A 27,597-nucleotide genomic window follows, 5' to 3' on the forward strand; every position below is an offset into this window, starting at 1 on the left:
ATTGATCAATAAAATAGTCTATTTCGTTATAAAGTTATGTGCATGACACAATGTTCAAGTGAGAGTTCTGCGGTAGTTGCGGGGATAGAGATGGTGGTGCTGCCGTCAGAGGCATTGGGAACACACCTGCATGGTGGTGAGGTGGGCCTGTAGAGGACAACTGCACGTGTTCAAGTTCATTTTTAAGAGTTTGCATTTTAGATTTAATGTGCATGGCTGTATCTGCATTCATGACTGTCAGAGTTGTCGCTGGTTCGTGGTTGTCGCGTTTCTGTAACCATTCCTGTGTATATCTGCTACTTGGTGATATTTCTGATGGCCCAACTTCAAGTGGTAGCTTGACTTCCTTGTTGTTGTGTTGAGACGAATAATAATTGTTGTTCTGTTCTGGTCCTTGTTTTTTGTCGTTATTTTCAACTTTGATGATACTTGTACTATCGCTATTATGTTCTTTGTCAGGTTCAGAAGCTGAGTTGGGTGTCTGGGGTCCGTCGCGTTTCTCAGAAGTCTCACCGTGTAATTTTCTGGCATGCTTCTTTAAATCAAAGTTCCTACAGAACCCTTTACCACAGGTAGAACACGTGAATGGTTTCTTATCTTGATGTGTGTGCATGTGAAAAGTTAGGTTGTAGATCTGATGGAATGCTTTGTGACAGATGTGACACTTGTAAGCTTTCTCTCCACTATGAGTCAGGCGATGGTTCTTGTAGTTACCCTTCTGATGGAAACCTTTACCGCAGAATTCACAAACAAACGGTTTATAGTTGGCGTGGATTCGGAGATGCGTGTTGAGAGTAGAGCTGCGATTGAAAGCTTTGCCACATTCGCGACATTTATGAGGTTTGTCATCAGTATGAATGATCTTATGGCGACACAAAGTGCTGGCTTGGCGAAACCCCTTTCCGCAGACTTTACAAACGAATGGACGAGCCCCAGTATGAACTGGCATGTGACGCGTTAAGTTGTAGTGGGCGTTGAAGACCTTACCGCATTCAGTACAGGTGAAAGTCTTTTGACTGTTGACATTGCGTTTGCCTTTCTGCATTTGATGTTGAGGATCTTTAGTCAATCCACTAGTATTGTGATTTGTATCAACGGACAGAGTAGGGTCGCAGAATTTAGGGTACCGACTTAAAGGTTTCCCGCCTAATTTCCATGCTGCGTGTCCATTTAAGAAACCAGGTCGATCAGCGACCGTGTCCAAGATTGGCTTGAATGCCGACGGCGTAAAAAGTCCAGTAAAAGGGTGAGGTGGGTGGGCCCCTAATGCAAACCGTTGATGTTCACGTAAATTATGCATATGAAATTGTTCAAGTTTATTAGCAGTTGCGGCAGCTGAATTGATCCATTTAGTTAACAGAGGCGCAGCACCATAATAGTATGGATGTGGTCTTACAATACTAGCAGCAGTTCTGCAGTTTAATTGTTGTGGTAAACAAGCAACATTCAACCAAGGATGGGGGTAAGCCGAGGGGTAACCATCCACCACATCACCTAAACCAAACATGGGCTCTGGAGGCTGACGACCAAGAGGCAACTCAGCATGACCTTTTGGTGAAGTTGGTGAAAAAGTCCCTGGTCGAGCTCCAGTTAAGAAAAACATTTGTGAATCAGCAGACCGACTTGATTTGTGATTCAGAGCGGCTTTGATGGACGGAGGAGAAAGTTTCTGAATTTCTTTTTGCTTAGCGCTTTTCCCCATGATGCGATCTATAGAGAATGCGAGCTCACTGCGACTTGACGTTGTGGCCTCTGGAGGACTAGGGCATTCGGACGGCATCTTACTACAAGGCTCATCAAAGTCCCTTTCACCCAAGTGACGGGCGGGCAGCTTTGCTGGCAAAGTTTCTGTCATCTCCACAGCGACCAATTAGCTGATTAAACACGAGACACCAAAAGCAGAAATTGTTAAACCAACCAGGGAGTCGAAGAGGTGGGTTTTTGTCCGCGATTCACCTTCCTGTAAAAATAGAAACAGAAAAAAGAAAAAAGAGAATTAGTCAAAATGCAAATCAAATGGCAGTGAGCAATCAGTAAAATCTTGAGACGACAAGGCGATGACTGCAAGCAAACTAACGGCGGGAAGACCATTATGCTAACGGCGTAAGGTGAATGGCTGCTTTAGTGTTTCAAAACACGTACGAAAATCATCAACAAATGACTAGATTTCATTTGCAAAACCAAATTAGGTTAGCCGCAATTTGGACGATTAAGCATGCGATAAATTCGGCTAATGTTCGTTGGAAAGCCCGTGTATTCCTCCCAATAGCTTGTACTCCAAAGCACGACCGCCCCTTAATTTTTTCTTATCGTCAACCTACCTAAGGGAATAAGTAGTTGTGTATTCTGTTCATACAAGATAGTAGTTGAGACGCGTTGGACTACCGCCGTTACGGCTTGCAAAAATGAAACGGGTACTGCTTAAATGAGGAGGTGCAAACCGGCGCTGTCACGCTTGTGAGTTCCGCTAAACACTCCACAAGCCGAGGGTTCGCTTGCCGTAAATCAACTAAACACCTCGGAACCTCCTCGCTAAGTCGACGACGCTTTTTACCGGCTAGAAATCACAGTCGTTGTTAAAAAGCACGTCATCTATTTCGTAGTGGTAAGAGCAAGAATGAAGACAATTGCCTGCCGAGTGAGGTTTTTGGAGAGCAAAGCGCATTTACCACTTTTCTTGTTAAGAGATGGAACAATTATCAAATCAGTCTGGGGGCTGGAACAGAGAAGTGCGGATAGGTTGGCCGGCTGTAGTAGTAGTATTAGCACATGCAACTTTTGCTGACTTCCGATTGAGCTGTCAATCATTCGATATAAATGACAGCCAAGTGACAAACGCACAATAGTAAATATTATCTTTGTGTGAATCCTGTCACTGTCAAACAATACGCAACCCGATTATCCTACGCTAATCATTAGCTCAAATTTCATTTCTAACTTCCATTTTCTTTCTGCGCATGTCACCAATTTATGGACCATGATAACATTCACTGATTGGTCAGTTCAAGATTGTGGAAATAATTGGCAGAATTAATAAGGTGAAATTGTTTGAAAATGAGTTGTGAGGAGTGGCCCTCAATTCCGTGAAAAAGGAAAGTGGTCGATCTCCCTGTCTCCTCCTCCTTCCACCTATTTACAATATGCAAATTAGTTACAAATCAATTGAAATGTTACCAATGAAGAACAATTCGTAAATTTTGAGTTTCAAATATGTAAAGGATTCACAGTTAATAAATTAAGTTGAACCATAATGGAAATTAATAAGAAAGTTTTTAACACAAGTCTACATATACAAAAATTGCCAGCCAGTGACAAAAATCACTGACCATCCAGGATTTGAACTGAAGGCCTCGATGTTCTTCTCCTTTAGCTCAATTGCGCATTGGTCCGGTGATCCGAAAAAACCCTTTCTCATGAGTATTATACCGGTACTTTCAGAATAAACATTCTTTCGTGAATGGGTTTAAACTCTACCAATATGGGTTAAAACACGTAAATAAGCAAACAAATGAACTCTCAACACTATGAAAATACTGCCGTGGAATCAAGTCCTCTGTGCCTATCATGAAATGTCTCAAAAATTGATATACAAGCTTACCTATCATTCATAAGCCTATCTGAATCAACTTGCTACATCCGATGAAGAGATTTTACAACTATTCCACAAAATATGCTATGACAAGAAGTATGCTCCGTCCAAAATTCAAATTAATAATAAGAGACCCTTCTAGTTTGGGTAATGTGTCCTGCATGACCTCTTATTCAAAAGTGCACCAACCAATGTTGTCACGTTACCTTACACAAAATGGCCTGTCACTAAATGTTGACGTGTTATCTATTCAAAGAAACAATAACTTTTATAGGGATGTATTTACTATCAGTTTAAGCCACTTCACATAACATACCTATCAATCGTCATAATGTTTGAATGAGTGCAAAAGTACATTGGCATTAAGATGCCTGTTATCGGATTGTTTAACAAGAGAGCGCAATTAGAGGTGTTCAACGCTAGACTTTACTAATACATGATCGATGTAAAGCTAACAAAAGACAACAATACAGCACAATTTAGACCATTTCAAAGTAAATCATCGGGGAGGAGCACTCGGCGGGAATTTGTTTGCCAAGTACTCGAAATGTCACTGTTCTTTATCATTTTTACAATCATTATATTGTTGTTTTCATTGGTTGTGCATTCTTGCATGGGTTGTGCTTTAAGTATTATGGGTTGTCGTCAGCAAAATTGAATTTTGGAAAAATATATGCCTGATATTGATGCATTCAAGGTTTAACAAATAAATACTGTTTTGTTTTATAAGTTTAGAATTTATGGGTAAAGCATTTTCTTATAATTTCGTATTCATTTTATCAATGTTTGATTAGAGTAGATTTAAAGCATTTGAAAGTCATATTGGAATGTTAATCTGCTTGTTATGCCTAAAGTCAAATTGGTATCAAAAGTGCAAAGGAAACTGAGTGAACGCAATAGAACATCATTTTTTTTAATTCTTCAAAGATCTCTTTTTTTACAAGTGGTAGGATTACAACTCCCAAAAACCGAGTTGCAATTACGCCATTCAAGTAAACACCTTTTTTCAGTTGAATACCTCTCAAAAGGTTCCTTTTAAACATTTGACATGACCACAAAGACTAGATTATGGATATCTTGACGCCCAGCGTGGCGCCTATCAATACTCCCCAAAGGCATCTTTAAAGATGGTCTAAATTCACAATTCATAAATTGAAAAGAACGTTTTGAGGCTTTCAACAACTCAGCGGATGTTCATTTTAGATTCTTTTCAACTTTCTTAAGTAGTAAGTTTGCTTAGAGACCAAGACAGTTTGACTGACATCTTGCAACCTTCCAGTATTGAGAGAAAGCAGTGTGAGCCTGGTGAAGAGGAGAAACAGTTTATGGATGAATTGAGAACATTGAATATATTTGTCTCTTGATTCAGGAAAACAAATTTCAATATTCTAATCTCACATCTCACATCCATCAATAAATGCTATCTTCAGTAGATAACCAAAAAAAAGCAAGACAAAAAAAGGCACCAAACTTCTATACTTCGGTGTTAGTTCCATTGGAATTTTGTTATGGGAATGAGCTATGATAAATCTATAACATTCATTTTTTTCTTCTTTGTTTGTGTTGAATATTTCATGTACTATATAGGCCTACAGTACAGAAACACTGTATCACCAACGCATAATTTCACGATTATACCATGAGTAAGTATAGTAATTAGTATCATGTAGGCCTAAATGTTCAAATAGCTTCACCGGATTATAGATGTACTCTTAAAATGATCTAGACAATTTGAACTAGATCCTTGTAACAAGATCGCACACAATAATAATTATCCCTATTTAAGCTAGTCCAAATACCGTATTATTGTGTACGTGGCCAAGTTAGAAATTTGATAACGCAACGTAAATAGACGATATAAAAACATCCATCTTTGTTGATGCTAGTGACAAAATGTTTTCTTTTCCAACAAAGAACCTGGTGATTGAAAATGACTTAAGACTCATTATAATTCATGAAAATATTATTTTGTTATCTCGGTCCCCGGCACGTGTTGCTATAAAAGTAATTGGCCTTAATATATTACTCAATTAGTTCATGCACACTCCTGCCGTGACGATGTCCTAATTTGCAAGCAATTATCCAATCCAGATAATTGCTATCTATATTGACCATCACCAATATTAATCAACACACGTGGTCCCTTTAGACAATAAGGTACAATATTATGCCACTATTTGCGTTATTATTATTAGGTATTTTTGAAGTATTACAAAACGTGGCCTATCTAATTATTTGTGCACTTTTATATGGCCTATTGAACTACAATAACCCGCCTTCGGATGCGGGTCATCGTGGAGCTGGACTGGTCAGTGTGTCCAGACGTGTGTCCAGAATTCCCATACCACTGAGTTTCCTTTCCAAGTTGGTCACTTATATTTGCACAACTTTGTTTGTATTTTCTTAGTCAATGAGTTATAGGCGGACTAAAATTTGCGACTTGAAGTGTTTTCTTTTTCCTCTATTTTCTGTTGACGAGCCTCTTTAGCTGAAAAAATTGATGTACATGTTTTAAGCTTCACATTATACTAAAAAAAGGTCGACCACTCGTTGAGTTCAAAATGCGTTAGATAGTAAAACTCTTCAACAAGCCCAAAAAATTTAAATAATTTCAACTTTACCTCAAGATAATCGATCTTATTTGATAATTATGACATCGAAATTGGTCTATTTGTTAATGAGAATCTAATTGCCATATTATTAGTTTAAAAGACACACTTCAAGACAAATTGATACAAAGAAAATTCATCAGCTGGGCGCGTGGCTGATATCACTCATTACAAATACTCAGTTGGTCTTCCGTGACTTTGTCTTCGTGAGCAGCTGTGTGGAATGCTTTACACAAATGATATCATATCATTGGATTCTGAATTGAATATACTTACAATACGCACTCATCATTTAACTACAATTGTGATAAAATGTACTTGAAAACGTAAAAGGTCCAATCACATCATTGATTAATCCAAGAGGATAACAATTACAAGGCTATTATCATAATGAATACTGGACCTCCTAACACGTTGGTATTTAACATTTGACATTGAACATAAGTATTATAACGACTAAGTATTGTTAACAAATCGGCAGCCTTCGAACATCTTTAAAAGTTCCTGCTAATTTGATCCTCAAATTGATCAAGTTGACCTTTTTATTATTAAATCTTCAGCACATTTTAAAATTGTTTGTATACTTTTGCTATGTTCTCTATCTTAGTATTTATGCTGAATAAAATCTTTACTTTTTAGAATAATTCGGTGTATTGCGACAATAACAAAATAAAGCAGACGGTATATATTATGTCACTTTCCTGATCATCATGATAACAATTCTACACTGCAAAAAATAATGGAGTAAAAAAGTCACAACTCAACAGTTGAATAAAAAAAATTGAGTAAAGGTTGAGTCAGATAGGCTTATGAATGATAGGTAACCTTGTATATCCATTTTTGAGACATTTCATCATGTTCATGATAGGCACAGAGGAATTGATGAGCTCAATGTTGAGTAATTTTTTACTCATTTGTTGAGTTGTGACCTTTTTACTCAATGTTGAGTAAAATATTTTGTGCAGTGTACGAATGTACCACTCAGGCATGTTTGGACTGCAGACAATTGTGTCTTGATTGCTCGTTAACGCACCATTAACCTGCCACAAAATTTGATTGGAATTTTACTCGATTAGTTGAGTCTTTTCAAGTGTTCTTTAGTTATTGACTTGTTTCTTTTGTATTGGGTGTTACCTTAAAACGCTCAGCTAAAAGTAAGGTGAACATACTGTGTTTAACCACATGGATCCATACAGGATTAAACTCAATGGTGTGGAAGATAATGTTTTATCAGACGTTGTTATTTAAAAGGACATGAGCATTAATATGACGTCATATGACAGCATGTTTCAACAACATTGTCATTTTATATATTATACATTTATTGTATTGAAACAGGGGTGTGTTTGCACAATAGAGCATATAACATAGTGCTCTTCCTGTCTGCTACCAGTGGTAGCCACTAAATTTAAATTATCATGAACGTCAAATCGTGTTATTTGAATATAAAACACTTATCCAGTGAAATATCATTATCAGTATGTTTAACTCTATATGCACCGCATAATGTGTCGTTCCTATGCCAAACTGTGTGCTATCTACTGAAGATAGCAATTTTTAAAATTATATATTTATTCTCTTTGTTCCTCTGAGTGAGCTTTTTACAGAAGATAACATCAGATGAAAATCCCCATGTTGGCTATATACTGCGCTATATATAAGTGCTATCTACTGAAGATAACAATATGTGAACATTCGCATGTTGGCTATTAATTATTTTGCTGATTGTGCTATCTATTGTGGGTAACAATAATAATGTGAACATTCGTATGTTGGCTACTAATAATATTTGCTGCGTGTGTTATCAACTGAAGATAGCAAATTATATGAATAATCGCATGTTGGCTAGTATTCATTATTTTTGCTGATTGTGCTATCTACTGAAGATAAGCAATATGTGAACATTCGCATGTTGGCTATTAATTATTTTTGATGATTGTGCTATCTACTGAAGATAACAATATGTGAAAATTTTCATGTTGGCTATTAATTATATTTGCTGCGCGTGCTATCTACTGAAGATAACAAATATGTGAATATTTTCATGTTGGTTAATAATTCAGTTTACTGCTTGTGGTATCTAATTAAAGTGTGCTTCTTGTGCTATCTACTGAAGATAGCAATATGTGAACATTTGCATGTTGGCTATTAATTGTGTTGGCTGATTGTGCTATCTACTGAAGATAACAATATGTGAACATTTTCATATTGGTTAATAATTCAGTTTACTGCTTGTGCTATCTAATTAAAGTGCGCTTCTTGTGCTATCTACTGAAGATAGCACTATATGAATATTTTAATTCATGGTGGCGTTTCATTTCCGTGTAGTGCTTGCGCTGAGCTATCTGCTGACGATATTACTAAAGGACAATTCTCGTTTTGGCTCTATATTGTGCAGTGCGCTAGCTATCTACTGAAGATAGCAACAAAGTTCTCATCAAAATCATTTCCAATATCGGCTATGTCCTTTACTCCGTTCATGGTTGACTTTATGACAAGATAAACGAAATATCGTCTTAATTTTCGTATTGTCTACAGTTTTAGATTTTTTAGAGCGCTCGGATTTGTATGAAAAGCACTTTACATTGACATAAACATTCAACACGTCGAATAAGTTACCTAATGCATACGTGGTTATTTAGACCCTTTAAGCTCAAGTATCTCTTTAACTTCCAGTTTACAAATGGAGTGGAAGCCCTTTGTTCGTTGGACAATAAAATCATCTTAGTAGGAGGAGGAAATTCACGCTGTGTTTCATTTAAACTGTTGCTCCCTATAACGTATGGATTTGAATTCCAAGTCATTCTAACGAGGGAAGTAGCTATAGCTAATCGCGTCCATTCATGCACTCTTCCTGAATCCGCAGATCGGAAATCGGTGGCGATTCTTGCTTCTGTCAATCATTACTCTTGCTAGTCGTGCCTTGCGTGAATACAAAAACGAATTTCAATTACCAAATCGTGTGCTAACTCTAAAACGGCTGGTTTTGAGAGCATCGACGATTCACACTTGTAGGCACGGAACATCCACTTGCAAAAACACATCCATGACAGACCTGCCCTTACCGATTTAGCTCCACAAAAGCCACTTGTATATTGTAGCAGGCCTCTTTTCTGTTTAAACTCCTGTCATGCCCACCAGCCTTTGGCACAAACTTAACAAGTAGAAATGCACAGGAAACCAACTGACTGAACATTTGTTAGAAAGTATAAAGTAGCAAACAAGGACGTGTTCTTTTTAACCTGTCAGCCAAAGTCCCTATCACTGCCCTCGTGTAGCCCCATTCCGACAGGTTCCTAATTTGCCTTTAGTACTAACTAATATTGCACTGAGTATATATTCGTGTAGATGTACAGTGTAGTTGCGTTAGGAGGTTCTTCTTCTATAGAAATGATGTCCACTTTGATTGCCTACGACGCTAGTTACCTTGTGTAAAAGGGTACTCTTTACGCCCTGAGCTACAGATATGTCTCCCTCAGTTAAGTCACATAGAACAAGTAAAGGAGACAACAAGTGGAGAATTGGAAGGAAAACGAGTAAATCGTATTGGCAAGAGATGCCTGGGTACGAATAGGTCATGCGTGAGCCACATCAAGGGGTAAAAGTTTTAAACTGACAAAAAATAGTTTGATGTAAATATGCCGTAGTGGTTCTAATAGACGATCGTGTAAACAGCGTTGGTTATGTAGTTCATGTTGTGTGTCTTGTGCACATTTCGTCTATATGGTCTGTGATATTTTTTGTTGTTGCTGTTGTTGTTATTCCACTTATTGTTTCTTGAAAGTGCACCTCATGTGGGGAACAACAATAACATCAACATATAGATGGGTAGAAATGTGACATCTTTAAATTAGCATACATTATCATTTTGTTAATTTGTCAATTGGGAAATTTACCAGTCAGTTTTCGAAAAGTTCGATATCGGGGCTTAAAAAGCAGACAGTGTTGCATGAGTTCTGCCATAATGTTGTTGAATCCAAGATTGAATCCAAGATGCCCATTAAGGCCCATTGATGGTTATCATGAGAAGTTTGTAGAAAGTCACTCCTATTCTTTGTGTAAGAGCCTCACGCCTTGTAATTTACAAGCTTTCAAATAATGATGACATGAATCCCCATTTCTTAAAATCAAGTTGCACTACTTGCACCAAGACCACTCAACATCTCAACATGCTCATGGGATATTTGCGTCTGGACGTCTGTCTGTCCATCCGCCCATCATAATAATGCTAAGGGTTCATGTATGATGTTGCCTTCACCTCCGCCAAATATCATATCGCTCTCCGTGGAATTTTTACCATCATTTTACCCACAAATATTGAAATCAACCGTCATGGTTTAGTTCCATTAAAACCTGTGTCAAATTACCCATATTGGCAATACATGTTATTTTAATGTTCGATTTTAATGCTGATAAGTATAAATTAACGATATATTCAATACTCCAGGGCGCACTGCTCACTCACTCACAAGTACTGCTAATCCCTGTGATCATGGCGAGTTTTCAAGTGAGCTACTTGATGTAAATGCGATTTTTCTCCTTTCAAGAAAGAAAGAAAGAGAGAAAAAAGAATGATCAAATACCTCTTTTAAAAGCCCAACCACAAAATAACATCCGAATAAAGTGAATATTTGATGGAAAAGTAATAAAAACCTGAAGTTGCTAGCGTATGTAAACATATGATTATAAATACATTAATGTATCTCTTATGTTTTCATTGAATTAATTATTTTTGATAAGAACTAGGTGAATTTCAAAAGACAGTCAGGCGGTAGTCTGTGATTTCTATGTGTGCAGTCTCAATTTCTTGGTTTTATGCCTTCAGGACGAGATTGAAGAAAAAGTCCATTTGCAGTCTTAAGAGTTTGCGTTGTTAGAGGACTTAAAGAAACAAGGCATGAATTAATCACGGGGCACCAAATCCTCACGCTGGCCGACACATTATCGGTACATCAATCTGAATAACAAAGTTTAACGAGGCTGCTTCATTATTTTATTATAGCTCAGTCTCTGTCCTGTAATGATGGATAGTCTCTATACGACAGATTCATCATCGGTACACTAAATTGATGTCAATTTGATACATCCACGCAAAATGATTTTAATACCGATTTTAGGGACTCAAAATGCTCTATAGTTGTGTGGTGTCAAGATTTAGATTTTAAACACTGAATGAGACAAGAGGGGTGAATCGACACTTTTATTTTATCTGAGGTAATAACAAAATAATAACAATGATGTCAATGAACAGCCGGCATACGCAGTGCAGTATTTACTGAATTCAAATACAGTTTCCTTGTCTTGTTTCTTTAAATGTTCTGTTGAAATAACTAAATGAACAGGTACACTTGACAGTATGGGACTGACTTTAAGAATTTCCATCAATCAGCCTCGTATGAGCCAACATCTATATTGGCATTCCCATCAATCAGCCTCGTATGAGCCAACATCTATATTGGCATTCCCATCAATCAGCCTCGTATGAGCCAACATCTATATTGGCAGATGAATCTAATAGACATCATTACAATTAAATAGGCAGAGCAATTAAGCCTTTTTAGTCAAGTTCGATTTTTATGTCATTGTAAAACCGAGCCCCATTTATGTCTAGCTGTACTAATTGCTTACTGATTATGTGGTGATTATCACCCTAGCCAAATTGGGACATATTTGATTTCGATAACATTATTGAAAGTGACTTTTGTTTAGAACAGTAGGGGTTCGTGTTGCTTAAGATATCATATGAAATGATTGTTTTCATTTTGTTTAATCAAGACGCTTATTAATTAAGCAATGAAGTAGAATAGACCGATCTGATCTGTGAGACATCTTCAGTGTTGCATAAAATTGATATTTTCAGAGCATTATGCTTATACACATATCAAATTTCCAATAATATAAAAAATGACTAAACACGAAATACTGGCACTGTAGTTATGTAACAATGCAATGAGCATTTAATTTGTGGGCCGATATTTATCTAGCCTTGCTTTGAATATTGAAAACACAATTATGACGGTTTCAATTAAATAAATCAATAAAATCTTTATGTGGTACCAGGTTTCAATTTGGAAAGTGCAACTGACCTATGGATATGGCAAATGGTCATGTAATATCATTTCAGCGTTTCAAGCATTCTCTGTGAAAAACAGTTTCACTCACTCACCCCTCGTGCCCCCCCCCCCCCCCACTCACTCACTCACCCCTCACCCACCCCACTCCTTTACTCAACCACCCGCTTCCATAATTCACTCACTCCTAACAAATTCGTATTATTATCACAAACATTCAAACCTCTTGCACAAAACTAAACTGTAAAAGGGGCAAGGCATTCATTTTTTTCTTGTCTCTCTTTTTGTGCGTGTATTAAACTCTTGAAATGTTTAATGAAGTTTTCTGAAGCAAATTTATGCATTAAAGTTCTAGATATCGAAGATAAATGAGCGCTCAAGCAAAATTGTCAAATTGTACGGATGTGTTAAAGTATTCAAATCTTAACTATCGTTGTTCAATATCGACACGGTATCAAATTATCATCATAACACCACTACTGAGAATACAATTTCCAGTCCTGTGTAGTTTAAAAGCCAGTCTATAAATGAAATTCAAAACACGAATTAAGCTCTTTTCCTTTTTCTGACTCGAGAAATTACATATTGTGAACAACGAATAACAGCAAATTTGATTATAAACTTGCGTTACATGTTGTTGTATAGAATATATTACAATCTTGAAAATTGAAGAAAATAAAACTAAAATCAAAATCCGTCTTGGGGCAAAAATGAACATTTCTGGGCTGTTCAATTACAAGCGATTTCGTGGTGATTATCTGGGATAAACATCGTCAAATTCGTCTGCCTGACTTTTCCTTTTACGTTTTTAAGCTACTACGGGTGAAAAAGACATAAAATCAAGCCAGGGGCGAAAACATCATATACAGTGTGTATTTCTCTAAGTATTGCGCTAATCCTTGAGGTACTCTCTCATGTCTTCAGTAATAACACGAATTTCTTACGTATATGCTGGTTTTTTTTACTTCAAATGATTGTCAAATCGTGTTCTTTTTTCATGCCTGTTGTATTTTTTTTTCTCTCCTTTGCTTTCTATTCACAATATTTTATGAGAATTACCAAACGCGACAAGGGATCACGAATTGAGAAACAGAGGGCTTAACATACGTACAGTTGGTGAATTAACAAGTGAGGAAAACTCGCGCCATAATCAGCATGGCAGACGACATATCAAGATGAACACGGCGTGGCATTTTAAGTCCTCATTGTTGTTTTTGACGATTTTAATATTCATAAAGCGGAAAAAATGATCGCGTATTGAATTGGTAATATCCAGGTCATCTATACTGGAGATATATTGTGTGAAATGAATTTTATACCTATTATGTTTGAATTTTCACTTCATTTTGTCCAGATGGATCGACTTAAAAGCAGTTAATTTGAATTTGCAGTGTAAAGCGGAAGAACGGAGGATCATGTGCGATTACTTGACATATTTGTGTTTGAACTTGAGATTTCAAGTACATGTGCTGTCAGAGGTATTTTAAGATGTTCGCCCCATTTCCCTGCCCTTTGACCATTCACATTCAAATAGGCCCAATTGATTGAATTCTAAGCTGAACTTATCATACATTTTGACCTAATATAAGAGACTTTGAGTAAAAAAAAACCCCAAAAAACAAAAACAACCAAAACAAAAACATGAAAAGCAGTGAACAAGATGTTTTGACTTTGCATAGTCTCGGCAGGCTGGATATTACATCATATCCACCTGTTTTATCTTAACAAGATTCGGTGCGAAAGAAATATCAATTAAAGCATATTAATGTCGATCAGAACTTGTTATATTATCATAGTGTTTCTAAACTACATGGACTTAACCTGTGTACATAAGCAATAACCCGTGCTAACCTTCTCATCACCGCATCTTCGAAGACAGAGCTGGCGGTATCACTCGGTCAAAGCTTACGTCTCATTTACCGCTTCAGCTACACCAGAACAGGCTAAGATGACGAACATTATATTGAACGTTATCATTTGTAAGTGTTTTTTAGGATTTTTTTCGTCCATGCAATTGACAGCTATAAAGACAATATCGAAATTGAATATTCATGACTTTTATCCTCACTATGTATCAGATTGGTCATACAATGTTCGGCTTTATAGCAAAGTAGCTACTTACAACAATTTTTATATTTCTGAAACACTTTTCGCGTTTGGCATGCATTGACATTACGCGGACAATCAAATGTGACATATAGAGCAAATGAAAATAAAATCAAGAGTTGATATTAACTTAATAATTGAGAATAATCAAAATACTTATTTCAAATGGATGCATCTAAGTGCCTTTTGAGTTGAAGTATTATTTTATTTCTTGATGTTTATTGTTTTGTTGCAGGACATTTGTGCGGTTTTAAAGTCAGCACTTATGAACATATTTTATTCAGCAGCCATCTCTGATAGCAGGCACTTTTTCAAAAGCATATATCAATTGAAATAAAGGTACTTACTTTAAGGATTGACTTAAATTGAAGAGTAAAATGAACATTAAGAATCAGGAAATGAAAAAATACATCTAAGACACGACCGGTACAGACTCTTACCCACAATTCATACACGGCTAAAAAAAAAGTGTTCTGAATTAGAACGATGGTGATGCTTATTGACATATTGTTACAGCTGATTGTGAACCCAATTTCCAGAATCACGTTTAATTTGTGAACACGTTTAAAACAGTACATATAATCGTCATTTTGTAGAACATGTGTGTTTGTTTCCGAACACCTAATGATCAAGACATTTGAACACAAAGTGTTCAATCGCGCCGTATAGCATTTATACGTATCAATGCCTAAAAAAGGAGTTGAAAATTTACATGTTCAAAATCAAATGTGTTCAACTTTAAAACACTTACCTAAATTTAGAACACTTGTGTTCTAAATGAACACCCCCACAACACCCCCACAACAAAAAGAAATGACAACAGGGCCATAGCATTAGCTACATGTACATGCCCAAGGATCTTACTGTATTGTGATTTGAAAACGCGCATATCTAAATAAGCTAAATGTGATGTGTGAACGAGTATCATTAGAATTAACAATGAATGGATGACGGGAAGGTAAAACTACCTTGCCATTTGTTTCTGCTCACGACGTAATCATGATATAAAATTGGATCAATTGAGCCCATTGGTCGAGATAGTGAGACCAATAAATATTGGGCGTACATCCAATTTTATCATTATTTTGTGTTGGATTCAATATTTTCACACACTCGGATTCATCAAAACATAATACGAGAACTTGGACACATCGTACCTGTGGGTTTTTTTGGGGAAAACAGTTCTGCCTGGGGGGCATTTGCAAGTATATTCCGTGGGCCGCATCAACAAATTGAAAATGATATTTTTCGAACATGTGGGTTTTTCCGACAGGGAAAACAGTTCTGCCTGGTCGATTAGTGTGTTTTAGCTTCTTTTTTTTTTATATGGGGCAGATGGGTGTTTTTGTTCGTTTATTTTGTGTTGATCAAGGTGGGAAAGATGTGTTTGGGTGAGGACGGCCGTGTTTAATGGCCATATGTTGGATTATTGTGCATTTTACATATAAGTTTAATTCAGTGATTTTTTGTACGTATGTGTGCACGTGTCCATGTGTACATAAAACAAATTGCAGTATGGTTGCAACTTGCAGGTCATAGGACACTTTGGTGTGGGAATGTGGGTGTGGTAAGGTTTGCATTGTGGGCTGACTGGCTGGTTATGACGCGAATCAATTTGAAATTGTAACTCTAGAAGCCTCATAATCACTTAATTGTCAGCTAATCTTTGGGCTTGGTAGATGATTACAAATATCTAACCAAAACATCTAAACTAACAATCAACGATTTATGAAATCAGATACCCTTATATTTAAGGCGCAATGTTTTGGCTGCGGGGCAATACGCGGCACTGTTAAACAGTTTGAAGTTGGTACTCAAAAGGCGGGTGGCTAAATCTCATGTTATTTATATTTTATTTTTCAAATCAGAATAACGACATTTATAATGGAAAGTCCGCCTGGAGGTAAAATGCCAATGGCTGAAATATATACGTTTTGTATTAGATAAATTCATTTGCAAAAGCCAAATCCACAGATGCGCCAAAAACCTGTTGTGATCGGATAGTATTGCTATAACTCGTTGCCAATCGTTTTCACTGGGATTTGCTGTGATGTCTGCGGGTGTAAAATATCACGGATTTATATCACTGACAGGTTTTTAAGGAGGATATAATCCGTACGCAATAGTTGTATCCAGATCTATCGTTTACTTTACTGGTACAGTGTGTTCAACTGAATCCCAACTGACTGTCTATTCAGACTATAACAATAAGTCAGGACTTGAGTTTGCACAATAGAGAGGGCGCTCGAATCAGTTTTCTGCAGTAATCATCATGATTATGAATACTTTGAGTGCTATCTACTGAAGACAGCACAGCGGTACAATAACATCTAATCTGAGTAACATTAAATGAGTTCTGGCTGGATAAATATTATAAATTATGATAGCAAAATTCTTAAAACAGCATGACTGCTATTTCTTGTTATTTGTTTCAAATGATATATTTACCTGGCCCCCTTTTTCTAGTCGATAGCGATGCTATGTGTGTAAATAACACGCGGATGATGTCAATTCCAGTATAACAAGTAGCGGTTTGATATCCCGTTTGTGTTGTGTAAACATGAAAACACTGACAAGTGTTGAATGTTGAATTAGGGTAAATCTACCGGATGAGAACACAAGCTCCGAAAAAACTGATAGCCTTTGGAAATCAGACAAATTTTATGCCAACTCACGAAACTCGTAAAATCACACATCGAGAAAACAATCGCGGTGTAAGCGCCCCGGGGGTCGAGTGACTTTTCTTAGCCTAAGAGACAACCAGGTTGCATTGAGAGCCTTACCTCATCCTCACGTCCGATATGTGCGCAACTGACATTTGTGATAATTTTTGGGGACAACCTTTGTTTTGATACGTTTCCATTTAAAGGTACAACTTATAAAGTTGAATCAAGTCGGTTGATCAGGAAGAAAAGGATAAGTGGCAACAAATAAAGCTGATATGTGTGAATTTGACGACCGCTAATACATGTTGACAAAAGTCAGCACACATTTTTATCCACCTTGCACTTTAAAAGCATTAAAAGGTCTGCTGCATATTTGTAATAACGTTTTTATCATTTGAAAATATTCAGCATTTTGAACACTAGGCCTACATCGTGCAGAGTATAGTATGCATTGCAATATATAGAGAACTTCGACTTCTGTATATTTAGAATGTTGCCCTTTGGGTCTGACAAAACGCAGAGTTTTGATAATATTCTAACTTTGTAGACCAGTCGTCCTTCTTTTTCTTGCCTATTCATTCGGGATTGCTGATTTGTACGAGTGGCTCTAGTTTTAGGAAAAACAAACGGTATGCAGTATTTTTTTATTATACTTGATATCATATTTACATAATATTACAATCGTATGGAGTGCTTCACAATAATGTATAGTGACACGTGCAAGCTAGAGAAGGTTTAAGAGGTCGCTAGGTATACAAAGGAGTTTATTAAATGGGTCACACGTGCGGACCATTTTGCACTTAACAGAATACGAGGGTGCACAATTGATGATGAGCACTTGCGTATGGCCAGCAATGCAAACATTTGACTCTTTACGCATCCTTCTTTCAGTTTTGTTTTCAATAGATAACGAAGACGAAAGGAAATCAAGCGCAGAAAAGTGACAAATTAGCATGATGACCTTATACTGATGGCATCAAGAAAATTGGTTTTTGTCACAAGTGACTGTCAAGCGGTGTGCTGCAAGAGGCGGCGGAGATGATTGTTCCTAAATCGGATCATTTTCCCCTCTCGCGCCAAGCAAAGCTAGAGGCGGCGAAGGTAACGCTATTCTAATACGTGTATGAGTGACATGTCACTAAAGTGAATGGCCGACAGGACAGACAGACTGCCCTGTCTGCTGCAAAGAACACTGTATCAATTTAGCTTAGCGCGAGCGACCCTGTGCTCTTTAAACATAGCTCTGCAGTCTTATTTATTGGGCAATGTGAGGCGTGACATGTTCACAGACAGATAGCATTATAACACTTATCTTAGTTTGCAATCATCATGACCAAATGGTGATTGTACAAAAATAAATGTTATAGACCTTTTAAACAAAAAAAATAATCTGCCAAGTCATAAACATTATTATAGCTATTAGGGGAAAGTAGGAACACAATTGTATTATATATATTCATCAGTGCTATATCAGGGGTAGATAGCAACATAAAATATGCACCGCACGGTTTTAAATATATACGGTACACACATGATATCAATTGCACATGTGAGATAGCAACACACGTTCTTTCATGTACAAGGTGATATCAGCAGTAGATAGCAACACATGCAAGAGTGATATTGGGGGTATATAACAACACACACTGAATCACACATTATATATACTGTGCTATCAGGGGTAGATAGCAACACGCATTGCACCACATAATAGCCTATACCGTGCTATCACTCAGGGGTAGATAGCAACACACACTGGTAATAGCAGGGGTAGGATAGCAACATACACTACACCACACATATGTGCTATCATGGGTAGATAGCAACACACACTGCACCACACATAATGTGCTATCAGGGGTAGATAGCATGCAGCACACACTACATCACACATAATGTGCTATCAGGGGTAGATAGCAACACACACTACACCACACACCTACTGTGATATCAGGGGTAGATGGCAACACACACTGCACCACACATAATGTGCTATCAGGGGTAGATAGCAACACACACTGCACCACACACCTACTGTGATATCAGTGGTAAATAGCAACACATCAACACACATTGTAGGCATACCAGACATTATACTGTGCTATCAGGGGTAGATAACCACACACAATATACCGGTACACCACCTATACTGTGCTATCAGAAGTGGCATCGCACACTACACCACGCATATACCGTAGGGCCTACTGCTATCAGGGGTAGATAGCAACACACACTGCCCCGTTCATAGAATGATGTGGCTATCCTTTAAAGAATAGAAAAAGTCCATATTAATAAGAGTGAAACTAATAAAAGACAAAAGGCCATTTATTTTCAAACTTTCTTCATGACTTGTGTTTAAGGACATTGTATCTGATGTACTCAGGCATATGATACACATATTATTTCAGTCATTTAACATAATTAAGATAGTCAACCCAGCTTAACCGTAGCATTCTCGGAACAAATGAATCATTATTTCCTACTCTTGTTTGTTTCATTGTTTTGAAGCAGGAAAGAATGTTAGAAAAGATGTGCAGCCACTTTCTGTGATTAATAAATGCCTTATTGGTCGAGTTGTGCCCTCAAAGAGTAATGGTCCTTCATCATTAACTATATTAAAATGTATGAAATCAAATATACCGATACACTAAATTACTTCACAATTTCCGTTCTAGTATAACGCTTTACCTGTTTGATACAATAGTAATTACGAAGAGCGGGAATTAATAAGCAAAAAATAAAACCATTAAATTAATGTTGTCTATTAATAATTTAGCTATATTCATGCACTTTCCAGGTAGATACCGAGTGCCTTGGACCGATTCAAGCTGTTGTGTTATCAACATTTCACAAATTAATAGCTTTTTATTAAATATTTTTGAAATTAACTTGAAATCTATGATTTTGCTCTTTATTGAATGGAAAATGTATTAAACATTCATGGCAAAACTAATCATATAGTCATAAACATGGTATGACATGTTCTGTGCTCTAAATTACTAAGGCATTGGATGTATTAAGTCGTCGATTATTAATTTCAACCACCTGACATTTTAGAACATCAAAATTATTTTCTTTACCTGTTGATTGATTTAGTTATCGAGATATTTATTTATTTATTTATTTATTTATTTATTTATTTATTTATTTATTTATTTATTTATTTGTTTGTTTATTTATTTATTTATTTATTTATTTATTTATTTATTTATTTATTTATTTATTTATTTATTTATTTATTTATTTATTTATTTATTTATTTATTTATTTATTTGTTTATTTATTTATTTATTTATTTGTTTGTTAGTTTGTTTGTTAGTTAGTTAGTTAGTTAGTTAGTTAGTTAGTTAGTTAGTTAGTTTAGTTAGTTAGTTAGTTAGTTAGTTAGTTAGTTAGTTAGTTAGTTAGTTAGTTAGTTAGTTATTATTACATTGTATTTTTATTTATTTACCTTTCTCTGCAAATTAATCTTCAATACCATGCTTTAATCACTGTTTTGATTTGCAAATTTGAAAAGACGACTATCTAGCAATTTTGAATGTTGAATGTATCAAAAGGCAGTTAAGTCACCACCTGCATAGTAGAATTCAGAACACGGGTTATGACTGGTATCTGACCCCGTGTAGATAAAATCATGAGATAAAACTGAAGAAAAATGCTATAATTGACAGTGTAAACCGATTTGGTGCGTGTTTTTACTTGTCATATACAGTCATGGGGGTGTTAAGAAGCAGCATGGTCGGATTAATCCAAATGTTGTTTAACCATGATTAATTAAGTTAATGCGGAATTCCAATAATGAGCTAGATATGTCTCATTTGCTTAAATTCATATTTTATAACTTTAATATGCATGCATGAATGTATGACGCCAGTCCTGATAGAATACCTCAAACAGAAAGTGATTGTCTTCGTAACTCTTTGAATCTGGACCAATCCGAATTCACCTGGAACAGGTTTTTCTATTCAATGTACAGGAGTTAAAACAGTATAGAATTTTATGAAGATCTGTAATTAAGACAATGGATTCATTGTTCTCAATAAGGGACCAACCAATATTTCACAAATGCTGTGTTCAAACGCACCACTTACGTTCGCTCGACATGACGTGTTTCTGATTTCTTAAGTTTCTTCATTGGAAAGTTCGTGTATTCCCTCGTCGTCCCTGACACATGGCATATATATTGATCAGTCCCTAAAAGCACTCGTTGAAACCCTTATTATAGATAAAAACGGCGAGCTTTTTATAGTTCCGTGCTGGATCTGGACCGATTCAAATTAATCTGGGTCTAGGGTACTTTTAATATTATTTTGCCGATTGTTTGCTAAAAAGGGTTTTATTGTTTTCATCGATGTGAAAATAATCACATCTTAGACGTAGGGTAAGTCAGTTTTTTAATTTGGATGGAATTTTCAGCATATTGTCGTCAATAAATTAGGCAATATTGTAAAATGAACAAGAATGAACATTGCTTGATTGAACAAACGACTCATTATGCTCATCGCCCCATTATATGCTCATCGCTTATTGTGTTCATCTCTCATGCACAGAAATGCAACAGGTAGTATCAAAAAGCACAAAGCAATGTAATAAAGAGACCATGCATCAGGAGAGAAAGCTTCTAATCATAATTTTTGTCTTTAAAAATTCATGGCTTTCTTTAAAAATTGATGGAGTTATGGCTTTCTGGCTCTCAACCCTTGATATGTTTGTTTCTGAAAGAATGTTCATCTCTCATGCACAGAAGTTCAACAGGTGTATCAAAATTAAAGCAATGTAATAAAGAGGCTATGGATCAGGAGGTCGAGGTTCAGTGTTGTAGAGAATGCTTCTAACCATAATTCTGTTCTTTTAAAATTTAAAATATAATATTGACACTAATCTAATTTGAAAAAATATTTATTAGAATTATTAAAAAATGTTGACTTTTTCAACGTGATCTCTTGACTAGTATATAAGGGTTTGAGAGCCATAAAGCCTTAACCCGCAAATGATTTCTTTGTGAGTTATGGCTTTCTGGCTCTCAACCCTCGATATGTTTGTTTCTGATTTGACTGGGCTAATGACTTTTTTGTTCTTTGCATTTTTGACCCGTTGTCATAACACATACAAGTTTACAGTAGTTTTTCGATAATTAAACGAAGCAGTAACTGTGAAATGAGCTACAGTAGTGTTTGGGCATGTTGGGTATTACGTGTATACCATACAGCAATATCATTACAAAGTCTCATCGGTCTGTGTCATTGATTGATTAGGTAGATCGACATGAGTGTCCAAACATGCAGTGGGCTATATGATTGTTTTATCAAATATTATTGTAACAGTTGCTCACTATAGTTTTTACCCATTATCTCATTCCTCGACACCTATCGATAGAATGGACCAAACTTAAAGGGACACTGGTACATTTAAGTCTTGTAATCTAAACTACCATTTTGAGCTCTACGCTTCTTTGATCTTGCAATCAACTTAAAACGCAATTCGCTTCTTAAGATATAGAGGGTAGACACGTAATAACACAGGTATGTCAGCGTGAGGACAATTGTATAATTATTTAGTCACATCATCGATATTTTTGGTATTATACTAATTAAATTGTTTTGTGTTGCTAGCGCTAGATGCTTTACCTTTCAAAGAAATGCAATTATGTAGTTTTTAGTATTTTGTGTAATTAATCTTATTTGTTGATTCAATTAAATTAAACAATAAATTACATATATATCATTATTAAACTTAATCAATTAAGATCAATTAAGAATGACTATAATAAATTAAGTTTAGGGTCATATGCGGTATCGTTAAGAATGTTAGCATAAGTGCATCAAGATAAAGTACCAATAATGCTATCTACTGAAGATAGCATTTCACCTCGTTGGCCTTAATAGGATACGCTTACTCGTTTGACACACACACTGACTGAGTGACAAGCCACTGTCGCTCGGTCGCTCGCTCTACTCATTCAACAATACAAGCATGACGAGAGATAAATCATCATCACTCCAACATTTCCCCCCACTTAGCACCTTTAAACACATACTCACCGTTAATCAAAAAGAAATATTAGTTTAACTATCTCCGCTTTTTAACTGCCGCACTTGTACGTGCGCACATGCGCTACGTCCATTAAAAACCGAACAAGCCTGAATGAATATGTACGCATCACAAGCCGGTCTAGCACAGCAAGCACTCTCTCGCTTGAAACAAAGTGTACATCCTATAGCATATGGTGTTCTTATTGCATTACTTTGATCACTGATGTTCTTTAAAAGGGTCCCGGCTTCTTCTTACATGATTTGTGTGGAAAGTATAGAATGGGCAACCAGGCCTAAGGGTACTTGAGGAGACCTGTTACAGGTCTTGCATACCGGCTTTGTTTATTTCACTATAAATTAATGTATACTCTTTTTCTTGAAAAGAATGGAATTGGATTTTACTTGTCATGTTTTGAATACATATATGATTACACCCATTTGCTTATTATGAGAGAAATGATTTGCTACATCTTACTCTATTGTGCAAGCCCATACAAGTCAGTAGATGCAAGTATTATTATCCAGAGTGTTCTTTTAAGTTGTGAGATAGATTGTCATTTTGTCTATATTGAAGCCGAAATACCCTAGCAATAGTATGCTGAGAAGGGGCACTCTGCCAATAGTATGGAGGGGACACTCTTCCAATAATATGGTGAGAAGGGGTACTCTGCCAATAGTACAATGGGAAGGGTACTCTGCCAATAGTATGATGAGAAGGGGTATTCTGCAAATAGTATGGTGAGAAGTACTCTGCCAATGGGGAGAAGGGGTGCTCTGCCAATAGTATGGTGAGAAGGGGTACTCTGCCAATAGTATATGGGAAGGGTACTCTGCCAATTATGATATGGTGAGAAGGGGTACTCTGCCAATAGTATGGTGGGAAGGGGCACTCTGCTTATAGTATGATGAGAAGTTGTACTCTGTCAATTATGGTATGGGGAGAAGGGGTACTCTGCCAAAAGTATGGGGAGAAGGGTATAGTGGTTGTGCATGACAAACTGGTTAAAATTAATATTTCACATTTATGGTTCAAGGCTATGTCTTAGTCTATGTCTAAAATTATAACTGTATTCATATAAGTTACTTAGACATCGCAAGAAAATTGAGCATTCTACAATGCTAATTTTATGGACAACCGATGGTTGTTTGTGCCTAGAAGTACCGCAGCATATTAAACTAATGGTAAAGGTAAACGTCAAATCTACAAGATATTATCATAATCGACTCGTCGCCTCTTCTAACGATGTCATTGACAAGATTTGCTCTTTGAAGTTGATCAGGTTTTTACATCTTTTGATACAAAAAGGTATCCTTTTCAAGAATTACTATTTGAATAATATTGCACTTCAGTAGTGGACAATCCATATGACCACTTTGTCATTTTTTTCTTAAGGTTGTTTGTTAAGTACCTGTCTTTTTTTGAACAAGTTCCGTTCTTGATTCTGCATTATTAACCTTTCATTTAACTTGAGTGCAAATGCGAGAAGGTTTTGCTGCACAGGCCGCTTTGGAGAAAAAAAGAAAAAGATTCTCTTGAAAGTCCTCAGACCAGCTTCAGTTACCATGGTTACATCCGATCATTGCTAGGCATGTTTGTACTCGTTTGGAAGTATATCCAATACTTAGGTTAAAAAAGTATTGAAAATGACAAATTCAGACTAATCATTTAGGTGACACAACGACTGCACAAGCAGTGGGTACCAGCAAAGAAAAGATTAACCTATGTTATCATATAATATCTTGAGACGTCCACTTGCCTATTGATATTCACATCGTGCACACAATAATCATTGATACAATCATCTCTTTTGCAATCAATTTTTTCACAAAAATAATTATTATTCTAAAAAGATTATTTGAGCAAAGATTTGATTGAAATAGTGGACAGTACTTAGAATTAATTTAGTGAATGGCCGTTTCTACGGTCATCTATTTGCAGGAATATTTGACAGTTTCTTAAAATACTTTCCTTATAGAATTAGACATTATGTAGGGATACCCACTGGCAAAATATTTCTTATCAAATTCTTATTTCATCGATATAAGGAAGAAAATAGAATTGATAGAAAATGCAAAAAGAGGACCGTTAAAAGCAAGCTATGAAAAAGTACGATAGAGGGCGAAGAACAAAATACTTGTTGGACAAATAATATTTAAAATTGATAAAAAATATGAGAATTTTATATTTGGACTATCAGATACGACAGTAGAAGTAATAATGTATGACGATGTCTATTAATGTTAACGTGGGTTGAAGTGACATGATATCAACGCCTTGACAACACCAGTCCTTATCGCAACATTTTAAATATCAAATGAGCAGAATGTTCATTTAAATTTCACAAACAACAACAACCCACAATTATCAATGATGGTGATATGACAAAATTGATATAGTCATGCCGATGGTCTTTTTCAGACTTTTTTCAATTATAAATGAAATTATCCATATTCCTAAATATGATATTGAAGATCAAAATCGCCACATTATACAGTCATTTTCTCCAATCACGAAGACTTTATCAGGAAATCTAGGAGCTTATAATAAAAAAGTTGAATGATAAGAAAATGAGAAGCTTATACGTCTCAAATTCTTCTTATGCTAATAATCACATGCTTAAATGTTCATTTACTTTGCTCAGTTCCATAACTGGGATATGAGTCTTTTCTCGACTACTTAGCACATATGACGGCCTAAGTAAATGAACAGCGGATACTTAGAGTATGTAGTTACATGAAGATAAGTATCGTAAGCATTAGGGATTTGATAAAAAGCATAAAAGCAGTATATCCTTTTCCAATTGGTAATAGAAAAGTACACAGGAGGAAAGGCGCGCGAGAGAGAGTATGATGAAATTTGACAACATATCATCAAGCGTATGAAAAATGAAACTCCGGGTTCCTTAATACTCGTCACCAAATTAGCCCGTTAAAATGCTAGCAATAATGGTTAAAACCGGTAATATGATGCCCACTGAGATGTACATGGAGATGTAACAGCCAATTCTTAAAGGGCCACCACATTTGGACGCTTGTCTTTAAAGACGTGGAAATTGAATACCCGATTGCGTGCCTCAAACACCAATACAAATTTGGACTAATTTCTGTAACTTAGAGACCAGCCATACAATTTATAGCATGCATGATTGGATTGTTGTACAACACAAGTCATGTTAAAGCTTAGCAATAAGTAATATTTGATTGTCAAAAGGGGGTGACACCTGTTATATTACAATTCAAATGCAATTTACCCTGATTGGGTTCCTTCTTATATGATGCGCATTGCATTAAAGTAATGAAAGTATCACATATAATTGACATTGCCCATGCAGATGCAGCGTAACAAATAACATGGATTAGGGCAATTTAAGTGAATATTTAACCGTCAATTGAAATATTAAAAACCAAGTCAAATACAAAAAGATTTGTTTTGCTGAAGGTATATTGCTATGACTTAAATAATGACACTGAGTGAAAGCGTTATCGCTATTATTCATCCCGAATTGTCCGCGTGCAGTTCCACTGAGGAAACGCCGCACCGGGATTTCTGCCTTTGCGATCGATTCTACTGCGCTAAATCTTTCACTTCTCAAGTTACCGGAAGATAGTTCTATTATAGTATAATTCGGCAATTGAGCCGGAAAATGGTTCCTTAGTTTTCATTTTAAATACTATAAAATGTGATTTTAAAAGGGTGATAGGGTGAGAAAATACAAAGATGTTGCGTACTTACCAGGCTTATTTTCCGCAGTTGAAATTCAACGATACTGTCTCATATAAGTAGATACGTTAGGAGATGTTTCAATGTATAGCTATCAGCAGTAGATATATAGTAAGTTTATATCAGTGCTCACGTCAACCCACGTGGTGAATAGCTGCAAATCTCATTTTCTTGTGTGCGTACAAGTTTTTTGTCAGAGTAGCAAAGAAAACAGTCCGTTGTAGCTTGTAAGTTGACGAGGAGTAAACCTTGAGCAGTGGTTTGTAGAATGATAGCCGTGAACAGCGCGTCTTCTTAATGTAATTACTGTCACTGAATCTACACTTTCTTCGTAATTAAAAAGCCATTACAGCAAGCCGCGCTTGGCGTTGACTGTGTGATCTGCGTCAATTTACTGAATGAATGCAGCCGATAATGTTACAGTTTGTGCTATAGGTCCGTCTCCTGACGATTCCGTTTGCCATTTGGTTGATGCGCTACTTTCTCGCCTTGCTTTTTAGCTCTGTCAGATCTTGAGAGCTTCAACCACCAAAAGCCAAGCCCGCCGCCAAGATGCACACCCTGTTGTAACACGCGGGTATAACGATGAAGCGTTTTACACTAATGGATATAGCACCGCCCGTAGGCGCGAGTTGCCAAAGCGAATTCGCCTTACTCGCATCTCACACTTTGACCCTTTAACTAGACGAAAGAAAAAAACACTATTATCACAATTACACTTAGCGTTGAATTCTGACAGCTTAACTGAGTCCATGGCTGCAAGCGAGCCTGCTTGATCCAGGCACGATTGGCGTGCTTAATCT

At 36.3% G+C, this 27,597-nt stretch overlaps 1 protein-coding gene across 4 annotated transcripts; it reads right to left on the minus strand.

Moving 5' to 3' along the window:
* Positions 1-27,265, minus strand: LOC140149247 (uncharacterized). 4 transcript variants are annotated; one of them, XM_072171483.1, is made up of 2 exons: positions 26,807-27,265; positions 1-1,960 (listed from the first exon to the last, which is right to left on the minus strand). In XM_072171483.1, exon 2 carries the CDS (start codon positions 1,853-1,855, stop codon positions 35-37), a length of 1,821 nt encoding a protein of 606 aa, XP_072027584.1. In that variant the 5' UTR covers positions 1,856-1,960; positions 26,807-27,265; the 3' UTR covers positions 1-34. The 4 variants fall into 4 exon arrangements, with proteins under 4 accessions (XP_072027584.1, XP_072027582.1, XP_072027585.1 ...); XM_072171481.1 differs by lacking the exon at positions 26,807-27,265 and adding an exon at positions 3,599-3,774; XM_072171484.1 differs by lacking the exon at positions 26,807-27,265 and adding an exon at positions 2,670-2,818.
* Positions 27,266-27,597: the final 332 nt, after the last annotated feature.

Source organism: Amphiura filiformis, chromosome 3 (assembly GCF_039555335.1).
Source record: "Amphiura filiformis chromosome 3, Afil_fr2py, whole genome shotgun sequence".
In the NCBI taxonomy this organism is placed as follows: Eukaryota; Metazoa; Echinodermata; class Ophiuroidea; order Amphilepidida; family Amphiuridae; genus Amphiura; species Amphiura filiformis.

Excerpts from the sequence above, each read along its gene's own strand:
- LOC140149247 (XM_072171483.1), bottom strand. The coding sequence starts at position 1,855 with ATGACAGAAACTTTGCCAGCAAAGCTGCCCGCCCGTCACTTGGGTGAA.